The sequence below is a fragment of the Spea bombifrons genome, chromosome 4 (genome assembly GCF_027358695.1).
Source record: "Spea bombifrons isolate aSpeBom1 chromosome 4, aSpeBom1.2.pri, whole genome shotgun sequence".
Taxonomy (NCBI): Eukaryota; Metazoa; Chordata; class Amphibia; order Anura; family Pelobatidae; genus Spea; species Spea bombifrons.
This window is the reverse complement of record NC_071090.1, coordinates 103,467,523-103,495,486: the sequence shown is the minus strand read 5'-3', so window position 1 is coordinate 103,495,486 and position 27,964 is coordinate 103,467,523. Positions and strand designations below refer to the sequence as shown.

The window sequence follows — 27,964 nt, the reverse complement described above, 5'->3', positions numbered from 1 at the left end:
GCCAGCGCTGACGCTGGCGGAAGTGTCGGGACAGGGGCAATGGCGGCGGCTGGTGTGAACGGCAACGGTGTACCGGCACAGGACGAGCTGGTTCGCTCGGTTACCCTTTACCGCCGCCGGCCCCATATTTTAAGGGGGACAGTGTTGCCATTTGCACTCCTGTACCCGGCTTGGCTGTATCTATGGGTTGCCGTGTACGGGGTGTCTGAGTACCCGGAGGCCGGGCTCCTCGCTTTGGCAGCACTCGGGGTCTTGCACGCGCTCACCGTGCTCACCGGTTTGTGGTCTGTGCACGCGCACTGCGTTTTCACGTGCACGAAGGTAAGTGGTTTGGGGCTCGTGTCTTTTGGGAAGGGGTTCCGGGGCGTCAGTGACAGATCAAGCGCTAATCAATGGACGACACTCACACAACAGGTGCAGCAGTTTTATGGAGCAGCTATGGACCCGTCCTAGTATCTGCTGACGTCAAAAATTACATGATTAGTGAAGAAATAAATTATAATCTACAATTTGGATCATCTCTGTGATCTAATTACCTAATATGAAACTTCACTGTATATCTTTTTGTAGCCTGGCTCGATTATGGACTCCTTTTGTGTGACATATTGCAGACTTTACCTACATTTGGTTAAATCATCAATATGTCTTCAAAGTCTACTAACCATTAAACTATGCATGACACAGGGCATAACTCAGCCCTTATTGCTGGGGGGGACCTGCTAGTGTTGGCCCTTCATAATGAATAGTAAAACAATAGGCCTGAAACCACAGATCTCTCATCAGCGAATCGATTGTTTGATGTTTGGTACGTGAGAACATTGGACGGTTTCTTGGTGGAACGTAACTATTACTGGTTTGTCACATCGTGAAGGTGCATGGATGCGAGTCTCGGAAGATGTTCTTCATGGCCGGCCTTTAGCATTCCCTTTGAGAGTCTTCTGTGTGTCCTAAACATGCGACCATATGGCAATCGAGTATTTCCACCGCAGTTGGCTGGACTGCTTCGCGTGTGACTGGTTTAGACTGGGAACGTGCTTTGTGCATATATATATATATATATATTTAGTGATAAACACGGTTGGTGTTTCTCCTGTTGACTGCTTCTATGTTAAGTTGCATTAGCAAAATTGGGTATCTTTGCATCCCAGATTTTTTACTTTATTACATTGACTTTGTATGTACAGAGGGATTTGTAAATATATGTATATGTATACATATGTGTATATATATATATATGTGTGTGTGTGTAGACCTTTTTCACAACATAACAAATTCTTTAAAAAATGCAGAATACTGTTTAGTAATGATAACGTAGCTGTGGCAATACATAAAGATGAGTGACCCCGAGCCTCTGACTGCTTGAGCCTTTCCAGACTCTCCCCCTGGAGATGGAGGATGTCGGCGGACGTTCTGCTGTATCGTGTAATTGTGCAGGAAGCAATCTGTGCTTTACGATGAAGCTTCCTTGCTGTGACAAATGAAATGAAAAATTCATTGTTCATTATAATTCAGATCTGTTTTTTCCCCTCTTCAGGACTCAAACACAAAGACAGCCACCTTGGCCAAAGTTGTACCCACTCCGAACAATGGATCTGCAGAGTTAGTACCTCTTATCCGAGAGAAGGTGAGCGACTTGGTATTGAGTTATTACAAAAGTGGCAGCGAGTGGTTGATTTATGTAATCCCCGTCAAATGGAATATTATATTAGTATATTTGTCACCTGCCATATGAAACTTTGATATACCGTATATTAAGCAAAGCATGATTTGCCTGATCCATTTAGATCATACATCTTGTTATTTATTTATTTACACTTTCGAAACATCAAAGGAGCCCCCCCCCTTGAAAGAAATGAACCCCCCAAACACCCACTCATAGGCCAAGTTGACAGCTAGGTGGCTGGCGACGCACCGACCGGAGCAAGCGTTTTTATTTTTACTTGAAATAAAGTTATCATGATGATCACTTTGATTAAACACCCTGCCGATGTGAATCGCTGTATATTATAAACAATAGGGGAGTTTAAACGGGAGTTGGATCGGGATAGGCTGGCCTGTACTGGCGATCTGGCTGGGAATGCCTCGTGTGCCACATCACGGGGCCCTTACATCTGTTGTTCCTCACGTGGCCGCCTGGTGCTTTAGTGTGCGGCCGCATGTTGTACGCGTGTGAAAGCCTGGCATGCATCCAGTGGCCTTAAAGCGGCAGAATCGCTTTTCTTCCCCAGTCTGCCCCCTGGGCATATGGCTATCCTGAATCTAAGATGAGAACATGGACCGATTAAAGTTATAGTCTTTAAAGCGGGAAAAATTAGCAGACTAGATGGGGCCAAATGGTTCGGTTTGTGAGGGACCTTGGACAGTGTCCTTGGCCCTTCAAAGGCTTTCATGAATAACTAAGCTGAATGTCATCACCCTTAGGACCAACTCAGCCTTATATGCCATGATTGTTAGTACTTTCTAGTGTACTAGAGTGTCTCGTGTGTGTTTTTCCTGGCTTTCCATATGTCCTCAGCATGCAACCATATGGATAAACAGGTATTTCCAGTGCAGCTGTCTGGGCCTCCTCACATGAGACCGGTTCAGACAGGGATGATGCGGGTTTCTTATGTTTAATGATAAATAGAGGAAGCCGTAATTAAAACAAGCTTGTTTAGGTTTGCTTTTGGCCAGACCGGTCATCCATTCTCATATACATTTTCCCAAGTGCTGTTCCATTTAAGCAAAACATAACCTGCATTCTCTAGTTTCAGTGACTACACTTGGTCTGTCATTTTATTCTTTGCTCTGAAGGTTTAATCGCATAACAAAGATGCTTTCGTTTCTATGGAAACAAGCTGTCAGTGCCTGATTTTGTGTCACATGATCCCCATAAAAAATCTAAATATGGTTTGAACATTCAGCAGTACTAGGAACAATGTTTTTAATGCCCAGCTTCCTGGGTGTTTTATTTCTAGCAGAATCAGTGGAAGGGCGTCTTTAAATCAGCCTTTTTCCAATGAGTGATTAAAAATCCAAAATATGAACGTATAACCTTTAGTTAAAAATGACGCGGCCTGCAAACAAAACCTGCTCCAAGGCCATAAGGTAAGCTAGTGTGTAATGTGTACCGGTTATAAGAGTGCAAGCCTTTTAACCATTTCACCACATCGCTTGGCGTAGTTGGTCTTTACAATGGTCTGACTCTGTAACTAAATTACTGCATACTCTTGTTTGTTTTTTTTATATCCCCCAGCAAGAAGATGGCCAGGAGACCATTTTCTTTGAGTTCCAGAAGATCAAGTATTCCTATGATGCGGAGGAGAAGAAGGCTTTCTTCCCTGTTGTGTTTCCAGTAGAGCGTCCCCTGGCCTATTACCAGAGTGCGAAAGGATACTTGGAGGAGGCAGACATCAAAGTGGCAGAGAAGAAATATGGAACTAACAAGTATGTGAACTCACTGGCTCCTATAACTAACAGAAAAACAACTATATGCTATCCCCTGTTTAGTGCTCATTTATAAGCTTGGTTTTGTGTAGTTTAATTCTCCAGCCACATATTAAGCTGCAGTTTCATAATAAACGCATGTGGCTAAATGTATGAATGAATGCAAGACGTATATGCATGACTTCTCAACAAATGTTTGTCTTAGATTCGTAAGATCTTATTTTATTACTTTTACTTTTATTACTATTTTCAATGATTTGCCAGTGTTTATGGCTTCAAGCTTTTGGAACTTAACACTTACTGAATATCTTGTCACGTGAATCTGGGGGTAAGAACTAGCGAGTGCAGTGTGCATGAATTAGCATTATCGTTTATTGCAAAAAAGTATTGGACATAACCCTCTTCTTTAAATATGGAAGAAATGAACAGCTTTCTGTAGCCAAGAGGAATTATGGGTACTAGTAGTGTTATTTGGTGATGTGCTCTCAACTCTTCTGTAAAATGTCTTTTTTTTTCAGAGCTGAAATGGTTGTCCCTGATTTCTTGCATCTGTTTAAGGAAAGAGCCATCGCGCCCTTCTTTGTTTTCCAGGTAAATCGCTTTCTACTGTGGTATTGATAAATTGGAATGGTCGCTCTCATTTAAACGGGAAGCAGTCTATCAGCGTGGCCTTCAGTACGTTGTCCCTGAGTGACCCAACATGACTTAAGCATGCGTGTTATCTGGAGCACCAACCCTATCTTGCACATGGGGCAGTTCATTATTTAATAAAAGGATCAAACGGGGAATTCCAAAAAAATAACTGTTAAAATATCCATAAGAAACATAAAGTGGAGAGAAGCACTTAAAAATTGCGATTCAACAAAAGTGCTAAAAATGTGTATATATATAGGCGACCACTTGAGCTTCAATGCAATACTCCTTAAATGCTGTCTAGAGTAGGCTAATCAGCAATGTAGTTTGTATACTTTAGTTTAGTTTGAGGGTACTTAAAAAAAAAAAAGAGGACCAAGTAACATTGGTAAAAATATTAGCTAGAAGGGAAATTCTAATAAACGTTAGGTTTGAAACCAATTATTAATTTACTTGGATTCAGGTCTTCCTTTCTTAGAAGACGGATCGATGACAAGCTGTATAGTGATTATTTAAGAATAAGCTGGCTTGAACAGGGCCCTCCACCTTTTTGTGTAAGTCAATATTTATTGATCTTATCAAGATAGACAATTGACATATTCAGGTTATTCCCAGTCTTATCTCCCAGCTACCCATAAATCTCAAGGGGGGGTCTGTACTTCTCAAAGAGCGGCTTTTACAAGTAAATGGCTTGGATCCCTGCCCCCTCCCCGAACCCCAGTCTCTCTAGCACCAGGAGCGCAAAACTCAGATCGACCCAGTCATATGCTTTCTGGGCATCGGTGGCCAGGAGTAAACCCGCTCCGTGCGGAATATGATGGCGCTATATAAATCAATAAATAATAATTACGGCACCCTAATGATATCCTGCACACTGCTGACTTCCTAGGGCGCATCTGCAATGGTAGAAAACCAGAACAAAAGAAGAAATTACAAATATTCTATCAAAAGTCCACTCGCAGCCAGTTTTGGGTGTACAATACCTGATCTCTTAATATTATGTTTGTAGGCTTCATATAAAGTGCTGATAATTTACAGTTATGTTTTCTTTTTCTTTTGCATTCGAGTTCTGTGTGTCTTGGATTCAATTTCTGTTTTGCTGCCACCCGCTTTGTTAGCTGTAAAGTTGCTCCGTGACTCCGGTCCCTGTTTATTATGTTTCCACTTGGTCATAAAAGACAGTTTTTTTAATGTAGTGCTTTGTCCATTAAAGAAGAAACAAAACAGGAAATGGATAAGAAATGCAGCGCAGACGGGGTTAATGTTCTAAATACCTATTGTAGCTGGAACTGGCTGATTTTTAATGGAATATCTTCATAGGCGTACAGAAGCACTCCTTTATTACTCCTGTGTTTGCTGATCCAAGTTAAATTTAAAAGGCTAACTGATCGTTGGAAAACTCTTTCAAATTGTTACAGCCAGAAATGTCCTTATTTTCCAAGGAAACGGCTAAGGTGACCTTGAACTAGCGTCTTCCTTACCAGCACTCGGCTGTAAACACTTCCAGTGCATTTTAAATTGGAAAACGTCCATCTCTATAAGATGAGGTGTGGATAATTCTTCGTGATTAATAGCAGTTGTTGAAAACCTGAGTTCCGGATCATTCCAACCCTTTAGTTTTTATGACCTGCTGACCAGCCTAGCTGATCTCTACTAAATTTAATCTGTGCTCTCTCTCCTCGCTCTCTCTCCTCGCTCTCTCTCCTCGCTCTCTCTCCTCGCGTATGTTTATTGATAGGTTCCCTGGTTGAATCTGGGTTACTCCACATTATAGCCTGTATATAGCCTGGAGTCGGGGGGCATGGCGCCTAAGATTGTTATAGTGTTGCCTGGAGTGTTTGTGCAATACAGTTCTCCAACTCTGGGTACAAGCATAATCCTAAATAACGAGGAGAATGTCTACTTGGAAGGTCTACAGGGAGCTTTCGTAGTGCTCCACACAGGTTCTTGGCTTGACGCATGTTCAGTAAGAAGCAGAATTGATGTGTTCTGTGTTCCTTCTAGGTGTTTTGCGTGGGGCTCTGGTGTCTGGATGAGTACTGGTATTACAGCGTGTTCACCCTCTTTATGTTAGTGGCATTTGAAGCCTCCTTGGTTCAGCAACAGATGAGAAACCTCTCTGAAATCAGGAAGATGGGGAACAAGCCTTATCTGATCCAGGTGAGGAGGCAACTGCTTTGGTTTACAATTTCTAAGGGCTGGCCTCACGGCAGAAATATTCTACCCCTCCATCTGTATTATGTGTGAAGGTCAACTATGTAAAGCATGAGGAGACGTGTCTGGTACATTATCCATGAACTCCAAACGGTGACAATGACTTAATTTCACATGTGACCACCGTATGGTCCTGTTCTGTTCACCACAGGAAGACATCTTGTTATACAGACTCCAGGGCCAGATAAGTGAACACACTCTGATTTGAGCATTTTTTTTAAATTTTTTTTTTTTTTTTTTTAGGTTTACAGAAATCGGAAGTGGAGGCCGATCTCCAGCGATGACATTATTCCAGGAGATATCGTGTCCATAGGTAACCTTAGTGTTTTAGTTTTTCCGCTCTGATGCTGGGGGGGGGATATGAATAGAATGTTGAATTTTGGCTTAGCGCAACTTGATTCCAAGGCACATGTAACCCATAAGTGGGTGCTAAAAAGAGCGCTTTTACAGTTCTGGTCGTGTAGTATCTGTCGCTCCTGCTGGATATGCCCGGCCGCGTGCAATGTGAGCCGCACATGTGTTATCAAGCGGCCAATGGCTTTAAAATGCCAGGCCTGCCGCCTCTGTTTACTTAGATTTCTTAAGAGACCATAGATTGGATATGTGCCAATTTTACAACAATGAGATAAACTTTGTTTGCAACATTTAAATCTCTTGAGGTCTTTTCGCCACAAAAAGTTTATAAATTGCGTTTTGTCATAATTAACACAGGTTCTGATTTAGAAACATATGTGTAGATATAGGTTAGACAACTATTTGGGGAATATGTATGTCCCAGGAGTACTTGGTTGAGTTTCTAATACTGGATGCATAACATTGGGCTTGAATTCAAGAAAAATGAGATAATTAAAAGTGAATATTTTGATAGGGAAGTTTCCTCATTGACCGGATGGCTTCATAAAGGTCCGTGAGAACCAAGCATCGCCTGCTTTATGCAGGAATAAATTGATGTTCAATTGAATATTTTCATCTCAGGGCGTTCAGTCAATGAGAACTTGGTACCTTGTGATGTGCTGCTTCTTCGTGGCCGCTGCATAGTGGATGAAGCCATGTTGACTGGAGAGTCTGTTCCTCAGATGAAGGTGAGACCCCTTAAAGGACCCAAGGGATGGAGTTCTTTAATTAGTGGTTTGGATGTTAAAGGGACAGTCCACCAATCATGCACTTTAATGCATGCGAGAGGTGAGGTCCCTTTAAATTTACATGGTGTCCCATGTAATTATTCAGCAGAATACCCCATGTATGCATTTGCCCCTTTTCCCCACCACCAAGCTGTTTGTCGTGCAGAAGATCTGTTCCGCTGAATGCATGTCCTGACGTGATATACTTAGCGCCCGTCAGCTCCAGCGGTGGCTTGGCAATCATGGCAGAGGAGTCTAAACAAGACCCTCCATGCGCATGAGCCAAAGGCACTCGGTTATTTTAATGAGCGCTTCCCTGCTATGGGTAAGACCTTCCAGGCCATGGAGGAAACTGGGAGCCAGAGCTCTGGAGCCAAAGCTTCTTCCATAGGCAAGTATTTCATTTTAATTCTTTAGTACTGCAATGTGCATTATTCTTTGCTGCTGTTGTCTGATGCGTTAAACTGTCTATATAATATTATAATGGTATTTTGTGTTCAGGAGCCTATTGAGGATTTGGACCCAGAGCACGTGCTCGATATGAACTCCGACTCCAGGCTGCACGTCATCTTTGGGGGCACTAAGGTCGTGCAGCACACCCCCCCTCAAAAGGCCACTGCTGGACTGAAACGTAAGTCGTGACATTTCCCTGCAATGACCGCTTATCTCTCCTGCGCTGCTGTCAGTGAGTGTGTGCTGATGGCTGTATAGTCACCGTTCTTCCACTTTCCCCACCAGCTCTTGACAACGGGTGTGTGGCCTATGTCTTAAGAACGGGATTTAATACCTCACAGGTGAGAGAAAAAAAATATTTAGATGCGGGATATCCGTTAAAAGGAATGTTCATAGATACTAGTCGGAAACACGTAGTTTGTTTTTTCTCAGTTGCGTTTTTTTTGGATTTGTTTAAATTTTGTGTTATTTCAGTGGTTTAGATTCTGAATGTTTGCCTTCGTTTTTTTTTTTGTTTTTTTTAAAGGGTAAACTTCTGCGCACGATTCTCTTCGGTGTGAAGCGCGTCACTGCGAATAATTTGGAAACCTTTGTCTTCATCTTGTTTCTCTTGGTGTTCGCCATCGCTGCGGCTTCCTATGTCTGGATCGAAGGTACTTTTGGAGTTCAGCCTTGCTCTGGGGGTCTCGATTAAGCATAATCGTAGATCTCCTTAATGAATATTTGCTACTGTCTTTCAAAAATAGTGTTTGAGATTTGCCGGGTCGACTCAGGTTCTTTCTTAGGGCTTGTTATAAGTTATAATTCATACATAGCTGACGATCATCTTGCACAGTGGTAGACAGCAACAGGTTCTATGGAGGACATTTCCCTAAATGCTCGGATGGCATCAGTAACTTCCACAAGCCTTGTGCATTTTATTGCACAGACACTGGTATTGACCAGCCATGTTCTCATACTGGAACAATGCAGATATATATGTATATATTAAGGAATTTATTTCCTTGGAGCAGTTAGTTGATTCTGTTTACAACCATTGCTTGATGCGTTTGTTTGCAGGCACCAAAGACCCCAGCAGAAACCGTTACAAGTTGTTCTTGGAATGCACGTTGATCTTGACCTCCGTTGTGCCTCCGGAACTTCCGATTGAGCTTTCGTTGGCGGTTAACACCTCGCTCATAGCGTTGGCAAAGCTCTGTGAGTACTGCCCGCCAACCTTACTGCTACTGGATAAAACCTATGGAGGCTTTTACCCGCTGCCCGTAATAACCGTGCCGCGCATGCCTATACACAGAAACGTGCTTCAACAGAGCCAGTTTACTTAAAAATAATGACATTCTCACATTATTCCTAAACCCTATTTTTTTTCCTTTTATTTGTGTTTTTAATTCCTACCTCGAAGCAGCCCTGCTTCTTGTTTACAAAGGCGAAAGGCATTTGTGGTTAATGAATATTGGGATAAGGGCACAACTTTACAGTAACACCAGGGTTCAGCACAAAATCTTTTGACTCGTTTCAAAACGTGCCGTGTCTGGCTCATCTCGTTTCAGATGTGTACTGTACCGAACCTTTCCGTATTCCCTTTGCTGGCAAGGTGGAGATCTGCTGCTTCGACAAGACGGGCACCTTAACCAGCGATAGCCTTGTGGTGCGTGGTGTAGCTGGACTTAAGTGAGTCACTTTTGTTTTAGTCTTACCTTTTTTTACCTCCTAGGTAATGAAGCTAAAAATACATGTGCCATTGTTTCAGTCTTCTCGCTATACATGTTGAGTGTTGGTATGTAATTGGTGTTTCCAACCTCCTGCGTTGAGGGATACCCTCTTTGTGCCTTGCCAATGATCCTTATTTGTCCTGGTTTGTTGAAGCTAAGTGAAGGATCTACACTGGGTGCTTAAAATTTGGTAAAGGGAACCTATAAATAAAAAGTAACTCTGCAGTTTTATCACAAACTGCTGATTTGTACCTATTAAGACATGTTTTATTTCATTTTTTTTTGTTAATCATTTTCTTCCCTGTAGAGACGGAAAGGACATTACACCTATATCCGATATACCCGTCGATACCCACAGGGTGGTGGCCACGTGTCACTCTTTGGTTCAGTTGGATGATGGGACGTTGGTTGGAGATCCTCTGGAGAAAGCAATGCTTACTGCTGTGGACTGGGCTCTAACCAAAGGTAATTAGTTCATATCGGATGTTAATGGTAATTAAATAAAAATAAACACCACAAATCAGAATATAGTAAATGGAAAAACAATGCAAAATATAGCATGCTGGGCGCGTCCATATTACATAAAATATCGGCCGAATCTGACCAAAGATTCACGTCCCCGTCTGCGCATCTTCGACTGATATTTTATGCACTATGGATGTGCCCATCATTCTGTGTGGGGAGCGTGGGAGCTGAAAAAACAAATATTTCCTATATTTATTAAATGTTTACTGCAATTATGTTTAATTAGTGTGAAGTGTTCTGAGGATTCCTTTAAAGATAACAATATTCATAAATGCAGACGGATTGGCAGCATTGTACCGTACTCCTTGGTGGAAGTCTTGTGCGTTTAAATGCATGAGAATGTGTTCTTGTGTGATTACAAGTAAATGTAATCGCACGGAAGCCTATTGTAAGATGAACACCACCTTTTAAAGGTTTGGTGTGGAGAACAAGGACGTTTGGAGCTGAATCGCAAAATGTTTTTCTAATGATCAATTAGCCTTTTAAACCTAAACTTAGATTAATGAACACACTGTGCCGTTGGAAAGCAGGTGTGATGGGAGTGATAAAGGGTCTCTGTTTCCAGCTACAATAGTCATGTACAACATTAACCCTGTCTGCGCTGGACTTCTCATCCATTTCATGGACAAAGTGTGCTTTTCTTTCAAAAACAAGGGCATATTAAACTTTTGAACTGTAGAGTTCATGTACTTTCTCATTGACTGGATTATCTTGCAGTGCACTGTTCAGTAAAGGATAACGTGTCTATTTATTTCTCAACAGATGAAAAAGTATTCCCGCGCAGTATTAAAACCCAGGGCCTGAAAATCCACCAGCGGTTCCATTTTGCCAGCTCCCTGAAGCGCATGTCCGTTCTGGCCTCCTACGAGCGGCCGGGGTCTACAGACCTGTGCTGTGTGGCCACTGTGAAGGGAGCCCCGGAAACGCTCCAGAAGATGGTAGGTCTCTCGTAGTGATTGTTAGGCGAGTTCTGTCCTTAACTTAGGTGATTTCTCATTTTTAGTAACAATTTTTGTTGTTACTAGAATTTATGAATTGTTTCCTTCATCGGTCTGCAGATCGGATTTGGATCTCCGTGTGCAAATAATATAGCCACTAAGCCACATTGTAGAGTCTGTTGTTGCCTGGAGCTCACAGTTTGCTAATTTATATTCTCTCGTGAAATCAGTTTTCTCAGTGTCCCGAATACTACAACAAAGTTCACACGGAATTTTCGAGAGAAGGAGCCAGGGTTCTAGCTCTCGGGTACAAAGAACTTGGACACCTCTCCCATCAACAGGTAAAAGCGTGCGTGGTTAAAATGACATTATAATTCCTGTAACTTCATTCCAGTCTCAGGGCAGCAGTACCTCTCGCTGTCCAATGGGCCAGTTACTGGGGAGATCTTTGGTCTTCCATCCCCAAGTTGGAAGGGGATTTTCACCGCTTCTTTAGACAAACCCAGTTCTTCTAGCATTTGATGTTCTGTTACCACTTCTGTCTTGGAATCTAAATTTTCTTTGTTTTCCACTAGATCCGAGAAGTGAAGCGCGAAACCCTTGAGTGCGATCTGAGGTTTGCTGGTTTCATTGTGGTCTCATGCCCTCTGAAAGCAGACTCGAAAGCGGTCATCAAAGAGATTCAAAATGCATCGCACCACGTAAGAGACGTAACTTCCTGCAGGGCTCTAGAATAAGAGATGCCTACAGAATATCCTTAACATTATCTTGTAGTAGGAAGGTCTGTGTGGCCTTGGGATGGTGATTAGACTGAGGGTAAGGTGTGTGGCCTGTCACTGCGTGTTTCGGCTGCGGAGGGACTTTGTGGCACCTCCCGTATGGCATTGGCTGGGATGTTTGAGCTATTGCTATAGGATTGGGAGTAGAGTGCATGGACCTTGAGGGGACGGGGTTCTATTCTCCTTCCTCATCAAACAGAATATGAAGGTTCCGGGTCCCGCTTGTGCAAATCCGCCATCTAATTCTCTCAAGCTTAGTTGTCTGAAATATAAAGCGTTTCATCTTCTAGGTGGTAATGATAACTGGAGACAATCCTCTAACTGCCTGCCATGTGGCGCAGGAGCTCAGCTTTATAGAGAAGCAGGACACGTTGATACTTCATCCTCCACACAACAAGCAAGGTCAGTTACCCACATGCTAAAAACCCTGCTAAACCCGTGTTCCTTGGATATTATTAAAAAAGATGTTTGATGCTGTAGTTCGTATAACACGTTTGTTTGTAAGAAAAATGGTTATAGCTTCAGCTGTGTCTTTAATTGGAGGTGATACCGTTTGTTAGATGAACACAAAGTAGAGGTACGTTACATACTTTCAGAACCTCAGAGGTCTCGTCTACATTATATGAAAAAGAAACCTGATGTCCTGGTAGCTTATGTGACTCTACATCTTTATCTGTTTTGGTCCGATAAAACGGTATCGCCTGCTAGCAAAGACTGCCCTTGTTTCTGCTGGTAAATTCTTTGCCCAAGACTCCCCAATACATTGGCAGTGCTCTCCCTCCCAAGGGTCCAGAGGTACTCCCCTGGGTACCGCCACAACATTGTTCCATAACTGCATGTTCCTGTTGAAGTAAGATGTATATGGCTTTCTCCTCTGCCAGTGTATCAGATATATCACCAACATGTCTTACTCTTTCTCGCTGTAGATTCTCGTTGGATGTGGCAGTCCATCGATGGCACAATCTCTTTGCCCGCTATCCCCGATTCCCCGAAAGCCTTCACTGCCAACTACTACCTGTGCCTCACTGGAGAGGGCTTGTCATATCTCCAAACCACCAAACCAGACCTGCTGTCTCAGCTTATCCCACATGTCCAAGTGTTTGCGAGAGTAGCACCCAAGCAAAAGGTACAAATCCCATAAAACTGTCCAAATCTGTTATATATGTGATATATGCGTTATATATCTATATAATTATTTATAACTTTTGGTGGCAGATAAGAACAATTCAGCCTGTCTAGACAGTCCCACGGTTTCCTCCTTTAAACACTTTTTAATTTATATATGGATATATGTTATGGAAAGAAATTGGTGTTTATCACACTACATTGGGAGAAACGGCTGAATCCTAGGTTCTTCTGGGGGACCGTTTGACATACGAAAGACCAAAAGTAGAAGCATTTAGTATGTTCTGCCATATCAGTAAGCAAACGGGTCTTTGTCACTGGGGACCTTACCAGATTAGAGATCAAAGTGCCTTACAAAATGTTTTTAACCTCTTATTGGTTTTGGATGGGATATCCCCTTTAAAGAGATGTCTTAATGCGATGTTCATTCACTAAGGTGTCTTCAAATCAGTTGGAGGTTGGTGGGACGTCAGTTGTGAGAGAAGAGCCTTGAACCCCTTGGCCTTGTTCAAAGACTGGACTTGGCCTCCGGGTACCTATGTCCATGCAAGCATCCTTCTGGGTGCTACAGGATCAAAAAACCAAACTGGGACAATAACTCTCCTGACCCTGTCATTACATAACCAGTGCTTACCAGTGACAACTTCTAACTGGCCAATATCCCTAGAGGAAGCCTCCACTGCCCTGTCAGCCCACCGTCCCACTTTGTTATATGCATGCACACTTCCTAACAAAAACGGAAAAGTTATATATTATCCCACAGCGTCAACCAATTGGTAGATGCACACAACAAACAATTGGGACAATGTAAAAGGGACTTTTATTCTGCAAATTGGTACATTTTTGTGATTTCATCACCCTTTAATGTTTGTACATAACACCCAGGGGACTCGGGTTAAGGCTCCCTGTGAATAAGCATTGTATACATAAGTATGGAGAACAAGCAGACAATAGGGACCACGGTGATCAACACTGGGACTGTATACAAAAAAATGTGTTGTGAAACCATAATAATTATGAATTGTCTTCTCACCCAAGTCTGTCTGTCTCGTATTACAATTCAAAATGTTTATCGTGTTGCATAGCTGTTCTTTCTGTTTCTACACACAGGAATTTGTGATTACTAGTTTAAAAGAGCTTGGATACATCACGCTGATGTGTGGTGACGGAACAAATGACGTAGGAGCTTTAAAGCATGCCAATGTTGGTAAGTACACAAGCCTTAAATGGGTTAAATGACCTGGTGCAATTATTGTGGTATCTATGGTTGATGCCCTTGGAAATATGGCCAGTAATATTAACCTTTTTTTTTTTTTTTTTTAGGTGTTGCACTTCTCGCCAATGCACCTGAACGCCTGCCGGAGAGGAAAAAGAAACCAAGAGAAGGACCTAATGATTGTCGGCCCACCGGACCTTCTTTCTCTAGTAACTCCATCAAACCTACATCCAGAGCTGCAAAGAATAGGATCATGTCACAACGAGAAGAGCAACATGCACTCCAGAGGGTGAGAGATCCTTATTCGGCGGTAACGTGAGGGCGTATGTATTTGAATATCGCGCATGCAAAATGGTAACCTGCCGGCCATGGAACAATGTAAAGCTTTGAGTGTCAGATATTAATATAATGTCTTGGCCTTCTGTGCTTCGCATACTGTGTAAGGTCCCAAACTTCTGTGTTACACAGCATGTCTAAAATTGTACCCTTGCTTATTTCCAGGAGAGGATCAGCCAGGTCCTCAAGGAGTTGGAGGAAGATCAGGTGCAAGTGGTGAAGCTTGGAGATGCCAGCATAGCAGCTCCTTTCACTTCCAAACTGTCATCCATACAATGCAGTAAGTATGGACTTCCATAATCCCTGATGAAAGGAATTGTGTGTGTGTGTGCGCGTGTGTGTGTGTGCGCGTGTGTGTGTGTGCACGTGTGTGTGTGTGTGCGCGCGCATGCACGCACGCATCAGGCACCTTTCAGCATTGGGTGGGCGCAAACACAAAGTCTTCAAGCCATTGCTTAAAACTTTCAAATCAAGCAATTGTCACCCCTTTCCCCTTGTCCGCCTTACCCTGGGTGGTGATGCATCCATCGCTCCAGGTTCTATCTCCAAAAAGAGATAGTTGTGTAATGGAAAGAAGGGATCTTTAATAGAGATCCTTGCTCGTCTTCATATATATTATTCACAGGTCCTCTGGGAATTGCCATCTAGAGCCCCGGTTCCATCACAGAGAGAGAGAGTGAGCGAAGACAGAACGACAGAAAAGACGCCACACTGCAACAAAACCTATAACGTTTAATATACTTTTTTTCTTTATGCAGTTTGTCACGTTATCAAGCAAGGCCGTTGTACATTGGTAACAACCCTGCAGATGTTTAAAATACTGGCACTAAATGCCTTGATCTTGGCTTACGGGCAAAGCGTCCTTTACCTGGAAGGTGTGAAGTTCAGCGATTTCCAAGCGACCCTTCAGGGGCTGCTCCTGGCCGGCTGCTTCCTCTTCATCTCACGCTCCAAGGTACGTAAGCCTAGTGGTCTTGAGTTTCGGAAATGGTAGAAATGTCGGTCAAAGAACTGAAATAGGACATAAATGCTATTTTTTAGTCTCTCCCAGTCCTGCCTTTTGATCATTTAGAACCTGAAGTCCTACCAGCAAATCCCTTTGCTTTGCGTTAGGGACAAGGAACTGCTGTGTCCCGGGGTAAAACGGTTTGGAAACGGGCAGATGCGTCTTTGTCCCATTCATCCTCTTTTTTTTTTTTCATTTGCAGCCTTTGAAATACCTCTCCGTTGAACGTCCCCTGCCAAACATCTTCAATTTGTACACGGTCCTCACGGTGCTCCTGCAGTTCCTTGTCCACTTCTTCAGCCTCATATATTTGTACCGAGGGGCTCTGGAACGGACTGATACAAGGTGAGATGCTATTTGTAACGGTGATGACCAACCTGGGGGTCCCGCCCCCCCCCCCCCCCCAAAAAAAAAGCTTGATTGTAATTTATTTGATGACCCGGTATGTTCATGCATGACTTCCAGGCAAATCAACCTTTTGTTAAAACCTTTGCATGAAATAAGGTCATAAAGTGATGATGAGATGTTCCGTAGACAGGAAGCCACTACAGGTAGAACATAAAACGAATGAAACTAAATGGCATTTCTTCCATTATTCACATCACTTTAGTCAAACAACATTTGTTTAGTACATTAAGGGACTTAATTGGCTCGTTTCTGCTTGCCGTTATCTTCATTTACAACGAATCGGTAGCTTCAGATAGTTAGGTCGGTTGGTTCCTTTGTGTTTACTCTGTGGTTTTTATGGTCTGCCGGTAATCACAGGCTCATTTTATTCTTAGGAAAGAAGAGTTTGTGGACCTGTCCAAAGCATTTGAGCCGAATCTGGTGAACAGCACGGTTTACATAATGTCCATGGCGATGCAGATGGCCACGTTTGCCATCAACTACAAGGTAAACATTGTAAACTTTTATTTGTGATTGCAACTGGATAATAGGGTGTCGGGACCATAGCCACATCTCTCATGTAAAAAATATACTCTAAATGATATTCCATTAAAATCCCTACTTATTACGATTGGTGATTGTTTATTAGTTGGTGAACCAATATTTTGTAGTATTTATACCTTATTAATGGGTGGCAAAATATTACTAGGTCAAAATCGCATTTCTTTATAGTATGCTGATGTGTACTTTTTTTTGTTTTTCCTTTAGGGACATCCTTTCATGGAAAGCCTGCGAGAAAACAAGCCCTTACTATGGAGTATTATCATTTCTGCGTTGGCTATTATGGGTTTGCTTTCAGGCTCGTCTCCAGAATTCAATGAGCAGTTTGGTCTGGTGGACATCCCTGTCGAGGTAACGGGTCCTTTCAGTATTCAAGCTCCAACAAATACCGATACTGGGTTTGCGAGCAAGTTCGGCTTTGTGGAATTAATACAGATCCTACAAATGTGATGGGTTTTGTAGATGTGCAAAGTAGTGTAGAAATTACATTAAAAGGAACAAAAATCGTGCAGCAGCTGCCTGCTGACGCAAAATAAATGGCGATGTGTTAGCCTGACCATAGGTGAAACAGCACCTTTAGGACCTATAATCAGTAACAAACATTTTTTACGGCTCTGTTTCTATAGCAGTTAACCCTTTAAGACTTCTTAGCTAAACATTCAGTAAAACTCACCAATGCAAAGCCACAAATGGTGAGATTTAACAAGGCTTTCTGTAGGCAAGATTTTATTTTACTTTGGCCTATACTGGCCTAGTCTTCCTAGGCTGACAAGCCTCCTGCCACAAAATTGTGGGTAGATCCCTCTCTTGTATGTATACAATATAGTCTCTCTCTTCTCTTTTCCACCTCTGTTCCTTCTCCAACTTTGTTTTCTTTCTGTTCCCCCCCCTCTCTCTCCCTCTCTCATTGCACTATGCTTTAAATGCCCCAGCATGACCAGGAGTTCCTTCTCCAACTTTCTTTCTGTTCTCCCCCTCTCCCCTCTCTCTCTCTCCCCCTCTCTCTCTCTCTCCCCCTCTCTCTCTCCCCCCCCCTCTCTCCCCCCCCCCCCTCTCTCTCCCCCCCTCTCATTGCACTATGCTTTAAACGCCCCGGCATGACCAGGAATTTCCTTAGTGACAAAGCTGTTTTATGTGTAGAATGTCTTGCTTTGCTTTTTAATGGCACGATTAAGTGTTGAATAGTCCTTTTTAACTTTTCCACACAGTTTAAGATGGTCATTGTCAAAGTTCTTGTGCTGGATTTCTGCTCGGCTTGGTTGGTGGACCGACTTCTCCAATACCTCCTGGGGAGCTCCAAACTGAAAGTGCCTTCCTGAAGCTGGCTACAGGGCCCAGAAACTGCCCGCAGTGTCAAACGAACATCGTGTCAATGTCCAGCCCGGGTTATCTAAGGCAGCATGCGTCCTTAAGGAGGAAATATTAGGATGGGACACAACATGGAGAGGAATCAAAAATCATCTCAACACTTGAAACATTGAACTACATGTTTGGGACATGACAAACAGAATCCTAATTTTTTTTTTCTACTCTAATTCGCTTTTGGAAAGCGCCAACATTTGTTAAATAAACAAGATTGGTGAATTTTAAACATTTATTTTCTTCATTGATATATATTTTCATATCTCGATTATGATGCACATTTTCATCTCATAACTGTGTATTTTTTGTTGGGGGGGTGAGAGTATAATTGGTATTTACTTACTTAACACAAATCACTTAAGACTGGTGAAGAATAGACGTGAGTGGGCTGACCATACATGACACTCCTGGAGACACAGCTCTTCGCAAGCACTCTTGTGGACACGCACATGGACCCTGTAATAAAGAGGGTGGATGTGCTTTTAGTGGCTTTTGACTTCTAACTACATTTCCAAAATGTTTTGGAGTTTTTGTTTTTATTTGTCTTGAGGAAAAAAAAAATCATGTGCTAAATGTGCGAGATTGTTCTACTTTTCTACTACAAGAACAATTTGAGCGAAATAGAAAATGTCTACCTGATTATGACACAAATTAAGTTATTCACAAAATTCGACAAACTAGATTTCTGATTGACTATGCTTTCTAAGGCTCTCTGCAAAATGTCTTTTGTTACCTTTTATCACAACATGATAGAAAAAAAGATGTAGTCACACAAGCTGTCACACCTCAGAGGTCACTTCTTAAATAAACACCAGCCTGGGTTGAAACGTGGACCTTTATGGATTTCTGAGGTTCCATGATCTCTGATGCTGGCCGTGCTGTTAATGACGTTTTGTAATTTATATATTACTAGGCATGACCAAAACGGTATCATCATATAACTAGCTTATTGGTTGCGTTATAGTTCTGTGTCGTTATCTTTCAGCACAGGTAGCAAGTGTAACATTTCCTCGTAATCCGTGGTATGTTCTGGTGTTTTGAGTGACACCAGCAGATTAGCGTGTCCCTATGTGTAAATCTGCTAGTTTGGGTTGATACATTATAAAGGAGTTATTTGAGTCATGTTGGGTATTTAGTGTTATGAAGCCAACCCAAAGTTTTCAGTTTCCATGTGATCAAAGCTTTGAGGTAGATGTAAAGCCACCAGTTGGTGGTGTTTCTCATGTACACAACCAGCCAGAACTGTACAAATCAGCAACACGTTCTTGGTTTAGGGGGCAACCCTATGTATCGTTGCACCCTTTGCATTCACAGCAGTAGCTCTAATGTGGACTGCTGATCTAAATATGTTTTATAGCCATTCTGAGAATAAAAGCGTGCTCCAGGTGAGGCTCGAACTCACAACCTCGGCATTGCTCATCAGTTACTGTCATATAAGTACCGCGCGCTAACCGATTGCGCCACTGGAGCACATGCCGTGATTTTTAGAGCCATTCTGTGTGCTAAACAATATCTTGTAGCAAAGAGGGTTCCTCTTAGAGTCCTGACACAAAAATGCACTGGAAAGGTTTGGGGGTCTATCTCTTGAGTCTTATTGAAGTGCCATGTTGGGCTGGAACCTAAGGAGCAGCAAATCTCTTTGTGGACATCATAGCTGAATAACTCACAAGAACTACTGAATTCTCAAAGCACTTCATTCACTGTGCATTGTGAAGGGCAAACCTCGGATTCTCTTCCATGAAAGGGCTGAGTCAGCCCAGTATAACACATGACTAATTCAGTGAGAACATATGAATTATGCGTGATTCGGGCCTAGCTGGCCCTTACTGCAGATGCTCACTGCGGTGTGCCCTCAGTGATAAACTGATTATCTCTGGAAATACTTCGCACTTTAGGGTCTGTTTACTAGAATTATGTGTGGGGATTAGCTGTGCTTTAGAGGTCCTGCCACGATTAACTTCTGATATCTTAGGCTCACACGAAACATGGAAGCATTTAGGGCTCTAAACGATAAAGCTTTTTCATAATAAGTTTTTTCCCTCAATTTTGCTTAAAGGGAAATTATTCCTTTTTTTTCTTTCTGTTACCCAATTTTTTAAAGAATATATGTATATTAAAAAAAAAACAGCTCTTGTTTTTGTGCAGGTTTATATTGTTAATTTGTATATTTTATAGCTCTTAGCTGTAGTTATCTTAGCCTAATATACTACCCAAATGCCCTGACTCCTTATGCCATCTGTGGTAAACAATAGAATGTCTCAGTGTTAGTTGCCCATTTGGACTGTCTCACTAATGATTTTTGTTTTGGAGGATCATTCTTTGTTACCATAAATAATCATTTCAGTGTGAGACAACAAACTATTCCTTTGTGATCAAGTAATCTGAACCCTGAGAATAAAAGCATGCTCCAGGTGAGGCTCGAACTCACAACCTCGGCATTGCTCATCAGTTACTGTCATATAAGTACCGCGCGCTAACCGATTGCGCCACTGGAGCACATGCCGTGATTGGAGCAGAAAGCCTGATACGATTATAGACCTTTAATGATGTAGTCTTAGTAATTCATGATCAATCATCTGGACACTTCGTGCTCTGAGAATTATATAGACACTGTTAAGCATCATCTGTAAGTAACTGTTTACAATTACTAAATGAATGGAAATATACAAAAAATGTCTAAATAATACACAGCACTTCTGATCTTTATATTCTCTATTTACCAAAAGCTCATGCCATTCAGCCCCATTATGTGAACTTAATGCCCTGTTAGTTCCCCTACACAGTATATGAAGTATTGTAATTGGCACCGCATTACCTTTAAGATGGCTGTGCATGATGGTGGTTGAAGTACAGATCAGGACAAGGTCTGATCCGAATGCAAGAATCACAAAAATAAATCCACAGGCTACATTTAAGCCATCTTGGTAAATCTGAATGACTGTTGGGGAGCACAGTGGCACTCAGAAGGCTAAATAAATTAATTAGTCCAAAAATGTTACCCAATTAGCTGAAAACAACTCATCAAAACAACCCTCAGCATAGAACTCATTTGATGGCAACACTTTTCTCTATCTTGATTGCTCTCTTTTTTTGTGGAGCTTGGAAAGTTTGGTTTAGATTTTAGAAGACGCCTATACCTTTTATTTGGCCAACCCAGAGCTACATAAGCTCTTCCGGACCTCAGGGGTCTCTTTGTCGGATGGAATGACAGACCTTCCCCTTTCTATTACTCACAGAATTGTTGCAACAGCTGCCTCGTTAGCGCAGTAGGTAGCGCGTCAGTCTCATAATCTGAAGGTCGTGAGTTCGATCCTCACACGGGGCACTTGCGTTTTCGCACTCTATAATCTTTTGTGTATTAATACATATGTTATTAATAGCTAATTATATCTATATAATAGTATATTCATATGTGGGTATTAACAGTTGCTATAAATATAAGCAAAAAACATATCCTAAAATTCTTCATTATTTTAATTACACCATTCAATGTCCAATGCGTGTTTTACAAGAGATTCAGGGCACGATTAATACCGTTTTAAAAATGAAAAGTCCAGAAGAGAATCTAATTCAGTTGAAGAACATAAAAACGACTCTTCCCATACCGGGAGTCGAACCCGGGCCGCCTGGGTGAAAACCAGGAATCCTAACCGCTAGACCATATGGGAGTCTGAAAGATCGCTGTGAATAGCCAGCCAAGTGATTACGTTTTCCTCGCCCACTTATCAATTAATTTTATTAATTGAATGTTAATCAAAAAACCCGACCCTGGGTTTTAGTTGAAGTTCTATAGAACAATAATACTATATGTATAACGCAACTGCATTATGAGGTAGTAAAGCAAATCACATTCTAATAGAATACTTCAATTCGCAGAAGACAACGATGTGACATCAAGCGACCAATCCAATATTAAAGATTGTAAACATAGCCAATCAGCGGCTCAGTTCAGAAAGAGGCTTGAAACACAAACAATTTGCGTTCCAGCTGTATTTCTGTTGTGGATGCTGCTCATGGCCGTCTCTGGTGTGAGCCGGAAGTCTTCATGTTACGGGGTACCTGGTTTTATCGTTATATTTTCTCTAACGTGCAAAACCTCAGCTGATTGCTGGCCATATAATGCAGCTGTTTTTTTAAAGTAATAGCCATGCAGACATGATACTAAAGCATTACAGAAGGAATTTATGGTATTATGTAACCATTGTAACAATTTTTACTATTATTATTATTTTATATTTGTCTGTGTTATATGTAGTATTATAAAGTATGATATATAGTTTCCATTAAAAAAAGGTCCCTGGTGTACTATAATGTCTTAATTCATTCGATAATAGAGGCAGACCATAGAAAATATCTATTAATATAAAAGATATTACACGGTGGTATACAAGATTCAGTTTCTGCACTGAGTGGTGGAGTATGGACAAGGACGGCTGGAAGGGGGGTGCTTCTACTTGAACTTTATTTTACGTTGTATTTATCGAATCCCAACAGACTATGTGGCTCTGTTACAATAAGGGGAGAGTACAAAAACTGGGAGGTAAGGGGCACGCCTCTTTACAAGCGCCTCATTAGCAGTCTGGAATTCCGGGATCTGATAAGGGGACAGCTGCCTCCTTAGCGCAGTAGGTAGCGCGTCAGTCTCATAATCTGAAGGTCGTGAGTTCGATCCTCACAGGGGGCACGTAGCTTTTTTCAGCATTTGTATCAGCTTATATTATTTTAGCTACTGCTGGGGCTGTTATGAGATACTTCATACTTACAGCCAATTTTCACTGAAAATCCTGACAGTGGAACTCTTGTTTTGCAGCCACAAAATAAAGTATTTGTACCATGATGCCAAAGCTCTTTCATGTAATGTGGTGGGTGTGCATGTATCCAGCATTATATTATGGCCTAGACTGACTAGCAGGGACAGGGTGGAGACAAACCCCCCACCGCAAAACTAGGGGGCAGATCACCCTCTTGGGCTATCAGGCTCCCTGGTGCGCCACAGCTTAATGGGCTGATTACAGGCGAGATCTTCCCAACTGCCCATTTACACTATATAGTGCTGAGATATGATGGCATATCCTAGTGCTCAGTTGGAGGGTCAGGCCTGCATGTAGCCCCAAAAGTCACTACAGTATGTGTATATATATATATGAAAACCTTAAAAACAAAATCCCACCTGCCTACAGTCCCAAATTCAGGGAAATCCACATTATTAGCAGTGTCGGCATCTTAGCATACACACTGCCCAACTGGTGTATTCTGGGAAAGACCGGGGTTAACACCCATGATGCCGAGGGTATACTGTGATGGTTGAAGTATCCATCCATTAGTAATGTGCAACAATAAGAAGTAGTTTAAAAAAACAATCCAATGGCCTGACGTCCACTATGCAAAGTCCCTGTGAAGCCTTTCTACTGTAGAAATGTGTTTATTGAGCTCCACCTTGGAAATATTTATTATAAGGATTATTTTTCTCCACAGGTAATTATAAAAGGAAAGCAAGAACAATGCACGAGTGTTCTGACCAAGCACCATTCTATACAAAAAGTCATGAAAAGTTGGCAGGAAGTATTATGAAAGGTACTTTATCTGTTATATATTGGTTTATATCATGAGTCATTAACTTGAGAATACTGATCATGTATATGTACGTTGGGGTTGTGCTATAAAAAAAAAAAAAAAAAAAAAACAGACCAATCATTCCTATCACTGTATTAAAAACTGTTTGTGCTTCACTTTGGTTAGGACTGAAGGACCTGTATCTTGCTGAGATACTTTGTGACACTACCATAGTGACCAACGGTAAAAGGTTTATGTGCCACAGGTATGTTGATAAAATTCATTCAATTGTAAAGATGGAAGTTCAAGATTCAAAAGTGAATAAATATGAGAGAAAGTATGTTAAAATAAAGGAAAGGTCGAAGTCAAATAAGCCCAAGTTCTCAAGAAATCTAAATAGACCAAATATGTTTTTAGCTTCTATGTTTCTGAACAGGGGACACAACAAGTTAAAAAGGAGACCCCCCAAATATTTTTTGGGATTTGTGGAAGGCACTTATGCTGTGCAAGTATGAAAGTAAAAAGAAGACAACACATGTGGCATCTTGGTTGTGGTCATTATTTGTTTAACCTTCTCCAGGGTTGTGCTTGCATCCATCAGCCCTTACTTCCAAGCGATGTTCACCAGCTCTCTTAAGGAATCAAAGTTTGGAGAGGTTCAGCTCCTGGACATCCCACCTTCTGCCATAGAGACGATACTGTATTTTATATATACAGGGCTGAGCTCCCTCAGCTTGGACACTGCTCAGGAACTGTTCGTAGTGTCAAGTCGCCTACAGATCACCCCAATGCAGGATCTATGCAGCAAGTAAGAAATAACCGAAATACTGGAGCACCGGGGGCATCTGTTAAGATGCTATGAGAAATATGTTTTGTTACTTAAAAAGGTAGACCCATGAAACTATGATTCACAACCATACATGGTGCTCTTTTCCTGAGGTTAGAGGAATGCCACAAGATCTTCACAATATAGTACCCTTTCCCACATACAGTTACAACACCTCATACAAATGTCTCTTTATAGTAACTACCCAGGTAGTTTAAGGAAATTGGGGTTTATTCACTAAAGAGAGCCTTAGCCTTAGTTCTTTTATGATGCATGAGGAATTCATGTATTTAAAAACCACAACTCTCCTGCAAACTCGCACTTTAGTGAATAAATCCCAAGGTGCTGGGTTATACGTACGCCTCTTCTAGCCTGATCATTTACTTAGCTGTTTGTAGCCATGTTTGGGCCATTTTCATCCACCCTGAAAGAGCCTTAGCTTTAATAATTAAGAGGCAGCATTTCTGTATAAGTAACTAGCGAATGCACCCATCATTACAATGACGTGCCTGAAAAAACTCCCCTCTCGGACCCTCGCCTTAAATTTTGGCCAGCGTGTCCTACAGTTCCCACGGTGGCAGAACATTTATATGCACAGAGATTTTACTATTAAATCTATTAAAACTATTTATTTTATGGGAGTCAACTAGGCTGGTCGTTCTGGCACGTATGTGTTTCAGATTTTCTAGTATGTTTACATAAAAGGATACATTTTGAATTATTTTTTTTTTATTTCTCCAGTTACCTAATAAACTCCCTAAACAAAGAAAACTGCCTTTGGATTTATAAAATGGCTCATTGCCATAACCACAAGAGCCTCCTGGAAGCAGCTCTGAAGTTCATCAGCTGTCATGTAACCCAGCTGTCTGAAGAAGAGGACTTTCTTCATCTGGACCTGGATGAATTAACTAGCATTCTCTCCTCAGATCAGCTAATGGTGTCCTCAGAGCTTAGTGTATATAATTTTGCTAATAGATGGTGGGAATTTAACAATTATCGCTATAACTCTTTTCCTGTAGAGCTGTTGAAGGCAATTCGTTTACCACTTATGACCCAACATGAGCTTAATGAAGTAAGTAAGTATATTGACCAAGAAATACCTTTTCAGCATTCAAAATGCATTCAGCTCCGTCATGGAATGTTTGAACAAAAGATAGTTTGCATGGATCTTCAGGCAAGAGAAGACGTTTTTCTTGATGATGGAGATTTCCAGCTAGACTCCTATGATCCAGTTTCTGGCGTATGGGAGAAACTACCGTCTCTAAAGTCCCTTATGTGTCCCGGATGCTTAGCTATAGGGAATTATTTGTACGTGGCTGGAGGTATACATCGAGATGATTCTGTTTCCAACACGCTCCACCTATTCGACTCAGTAAGAAATGAATGGATGGAGTTACCACCTATGACTAGGTCAAGGTCTATGCATGGTTTCCTAGCTTGTGATCAGAGGTTATATGCAGTGGGTGGATGGGATGGCAATGACATAATTGACACAGCAGAATATTTTCATATAACAGATAACTGTTGGACCGTGGTGTCCAATCTGCCTTTGCCGTTACGTTGCTGTGCATCTGCTCAGATAAAAGGAAAGCTCTACCTTATAGGAGGAGAGAGTAGCCGAGTAAAGTCCTTCTCAATGCACCAAGGTTTTCTCATATATGACACAGTCTCAGACACATGGAGCCGATTTCCACTAAAAATCACATGTTCATCTGCAGGGGCAATAACATTTGATGACAAGGTGTTTGTGGTTGGAGGTTACACCACCTCTAAAAGATCCAGTTCATGTTCTAAGGCCACTTCTAGATGCTTTTGTATAGACCCACTAGGACGGGTGTGTCATGATTGTCCAATGCCACCGCTTCAAGAATCCCTTGCTTCTGCTGGTGTGGTGCTTTGGAAGGAAAGAGTTTATGTCCTTGGTGGGGAAGACGGTAATAATTTTAGCAATCGGATTTATTACTGGACACCAGGGGATTTTAAATGGACCCTTAGCAATGAGAAGCTGCCTATTCTTTATGACGGTGTGAGTGCTTTTGGCTGTGTAACATTACAGGTTCCCATGAAACAGTTTCATTATGTTATTCCAGAGAGAAATGCAGGACATGTGAAAAAAGAGAGGTCTCATGTGGTCTCAGATAAGCATATTTAACCCTCTGAGTGCTGGGGATCAGGGTACATTTTCTCCTATCAGGGGCCAAGCCAATTTTGAGAGATTTCCTAGAGTTGGATTAGTGTGATAATCCTATACACAGCTTGTGTTTTATCTAGGGAGGTCTGTATATTCTGTTTTTCAATACTCCTATCACTCTCAGTATTCTAGCTAAAGTTGATGGGAGTTAAAGTCAAGAAAATCCTATCATCCTATTTTCTTTGTTCTTAAAAATAAATATTTTAATGAATCAATGTGTGTTTGAGTTTTTATATTTTTTTGAATCTTATAAAAAAAAAAGGGAGAGTTTACATGGGAGGGACACTTGTGATGTCACAATCCCTGATGGTAGCAGATTACTGCATCTGTCACCATGGTAACAAGCAATCATATTACCGTGCCTGTCCAATGGGCCATTCATTGGACATTAATGTTGTTATTTTTTTGCAACGGAGCTGCAACATTTTTTTTTTTGGAGGAATTCATCACGTGTTCCCACGGATGTCACAAATGCCCTATACATTCTGTTTTCTTGAAGGATCTCTCAGCTGCCTCGTTAGCGCAGTAGGTAGCGCGTCAGTCTCATAATCTGAAGGTCGTGAGTTCGATCCTCACACGGGGCACATCTGTTTTGAACATTTATTTGTCGTCTGCTTCAAAACAACCTAAAAAGCTTTGAACTGCTACAACACCAACAGTCTGTTATTCTTTATTATAGAAATGCATGTGTTGTTTATGTAAATATGTATTTGAAGATACTGTTTTTAAAAAAAAAAAAAAAAAAACATATCATGTGTTTTTAAAAACATGCATGTGTTTAAATAAATAAAATAAATCATATACTAACTACAATTAAATAGAATTATTTTAGGGTGTAAATTACATTTTTATATATTATTTTATATTTGCTAGGGTTCAAAAAACGTTCGTTCCCATACCGGGAGTCGAACCCGGGCCGCCTGGGTGAAAACCAGGAATCCTAACCGCTAGACCATATGGGAAGTCATACACAGTGAAGCAGACCACGGGTGACAAATGGAAATTACTTTGCTGTTATTACACAACCTCACTATTAAAATGTATTCAAAACACTTTATTGATACTCAGAATGTGTCGGCAGACATAAAAGTTACTTTCTGACAGACAGAAAGCACTAGGTTACGACATCATATGCAGCCGCCCTGCTTCAACAAGCAAATAACATTAAAAGTTTTTGAGTCTCCATTCTGGGATGTGGGGTGACTGGGGAGATCTTAACTCTAACCGGCCCCATATAGAGGAAGCTCAATGTCTGCTCCCTCCTAGTAATGCCAAGCGCTGGGATATGATGTCATATCTGGCGCTCAGCACCAATGCTGTACCTGAGGGTGTTGGTGGGGGTCCCCCAACACCCTACTGCCAAAAGCAAACCTAACTGCTAATAAATCTGCTATGGACTCTAGCCCTATCTTTTGGAGACCTAGCAACGCCCCTGACTATAACTATATTACATTATATATTTTAACTATATAACTATAACTCAATTATATAGTTGACTATATCAACTATATAATTGACTATAATCAATTATTTAACTGCTAAAACGTCGTAACGTCACAGCATAATTATTTCATTACATATGTGTATATATTTATATATA

The 27,964-nt window shown here is 41.5% G+C and overlaps 2 protein-coding genes and 7 non-coding genes across 9 annotated transcripts; 5 read left to right on the top strand and 4 right to left on the bottom strand.

Annotated features, from left to right (window-relative positions):
* Nucleotides 1-18,023, top strand: ATP13A1 (ATPase 13A1). The gene is made up of 26 exons (XM_053463388.1): nt 1-321; nt 1,535-1,624; nt 3,236-3,426; nt 3,945-4,017; nt 6,064-6,219; nt 6,517-6,586; nt 7,249-7,355; nt 7,896-8,025; nt 8,133-8,188; nt 8,374-8,500; nt 8,907-9,044; nt 9,398-9,518; nt 9,867-10,024; nt 10,847-11,022; nt 11,253-11,363; nt 11,598-11,723; nt 12,092-12,203; nt 12,728-12,927; nt 14,037-14,133; nt 14,250-14,431; nt 14,644-14,758; nt 15,237-15,433; nt 15,687-15,829; nt 16,267-16,378; nt 16,640-16,783; nt 17,641-18,023. Exons 1-26 carry the CDS (start codon nt 40-42, stop codon nt 17,749-17,751), a joined length of 3,525 nt encoding a protein of 1,174 aa, XP_053319363.1. The 5' UTR covers nt 1-39; the 3' UTR covers nt 17,752-18,023.
* A 1,148-nt stretch (nt 18,024-19,171) lies between these two features.
* Nucleotides 19,172-19,264, bottom strand: TRNAI-UAU (transfer RNA isoleucine (anticodon UAU)). Its single transcript is given in 2 exon segments — nt 19,172-19,207; nt 19,227-19,264. It is a non-coding gene; the product is annotated as a tRNA-Ile (tRNA).
* Nucleotides 19,265-20,197: 933 nt separating this feature from the next.
* On the bottom strand, nt 20,198-20,290 carry TRNAI-UAU (transfer RNA isoleucine (anticodon UAU)). Its single transcript is given in 2 exon segments — nt 20,198-20,233; nt 20,253-20,290. It is a non-coding gene; the product is annotated as a tRNA-Ile (tRNA).
* A 756-nt stretch (nt 20,291-21,046) lies between these two features.
* Nucleotides 21,047-21,119, top strand: TRNAM-CAU (transfer RNA methionine (anticodon CAU)). The gene has a single exon. It is a non-coding gene; the product is annotated as a tRNA-Met (tRNA).
* Nucleotides 21,120-21,390: 271 nt separating this feature from the next.
* On the bottom strand, nt 21,391-21,462 carry TRNAE-UUC (transfer RNA glutamic acid (anticodon UUC)). Its single transcript has one exon. It is a non-coding gene; the product is annotated as a tRNA-Glu (tRNA).
* A 337-nt stretch (nt 21,463-21,799) lies between these two features.
* Nucleotides 21,800-26,583, top strand: LOC128491896 (kelch repeat and BTB domain-containing protein 8-like). The gene is made up of 5 exons (XM_053464283.1): nt 21,800-21,849; nt 23,270-23,368; nt 23,534-23,612; nt 23,928-24,155; nt 24,915-26,583. Exons 1-5 carry the CDS (start codon nt 21,840-21,842, stop codon nt 26,323-26,325), a joined length of 1,827 nt encoding a protein of 608 aa, XP_053320258.1. The 5' UTR covers nt 21,800-21,839; the 3' UTR covers nt 26,326-26,583.
* Nucleotides 22,406-22,478, top strand: TRNAM-CAU (transfer RNA methionine (anticodon CAU)). The gene has a single exon. It is a non-coding gene; the product is annotated as a tRNA-Met (tRNA).
* Nucleotides 26,584-26,875: 292 nt separating the features above from the next.
* Nucleotides 26,876-26,948, top strand: TRNAM-CAU (transfer RNA methionine (anticodon CAU)). The gene has a single exon. It is a non-coding gene; the product is annotated as a tRNA-Met (tRNA).
* Nucleotides 26,949-27,254: 306 nt separating this feature from the next.
* TRNAE-UUC (transfer RNA glutamic acid (anticodon UUC)) lies at nt 27,255-27,326 on the bottom strand. The gene has a single exon. It is a non-coding gene; the product is annotated as a tRNA-Glu (tRNA).
* Nucleotides 27,327-27,964: the final 638 nt, after the last annotated feature.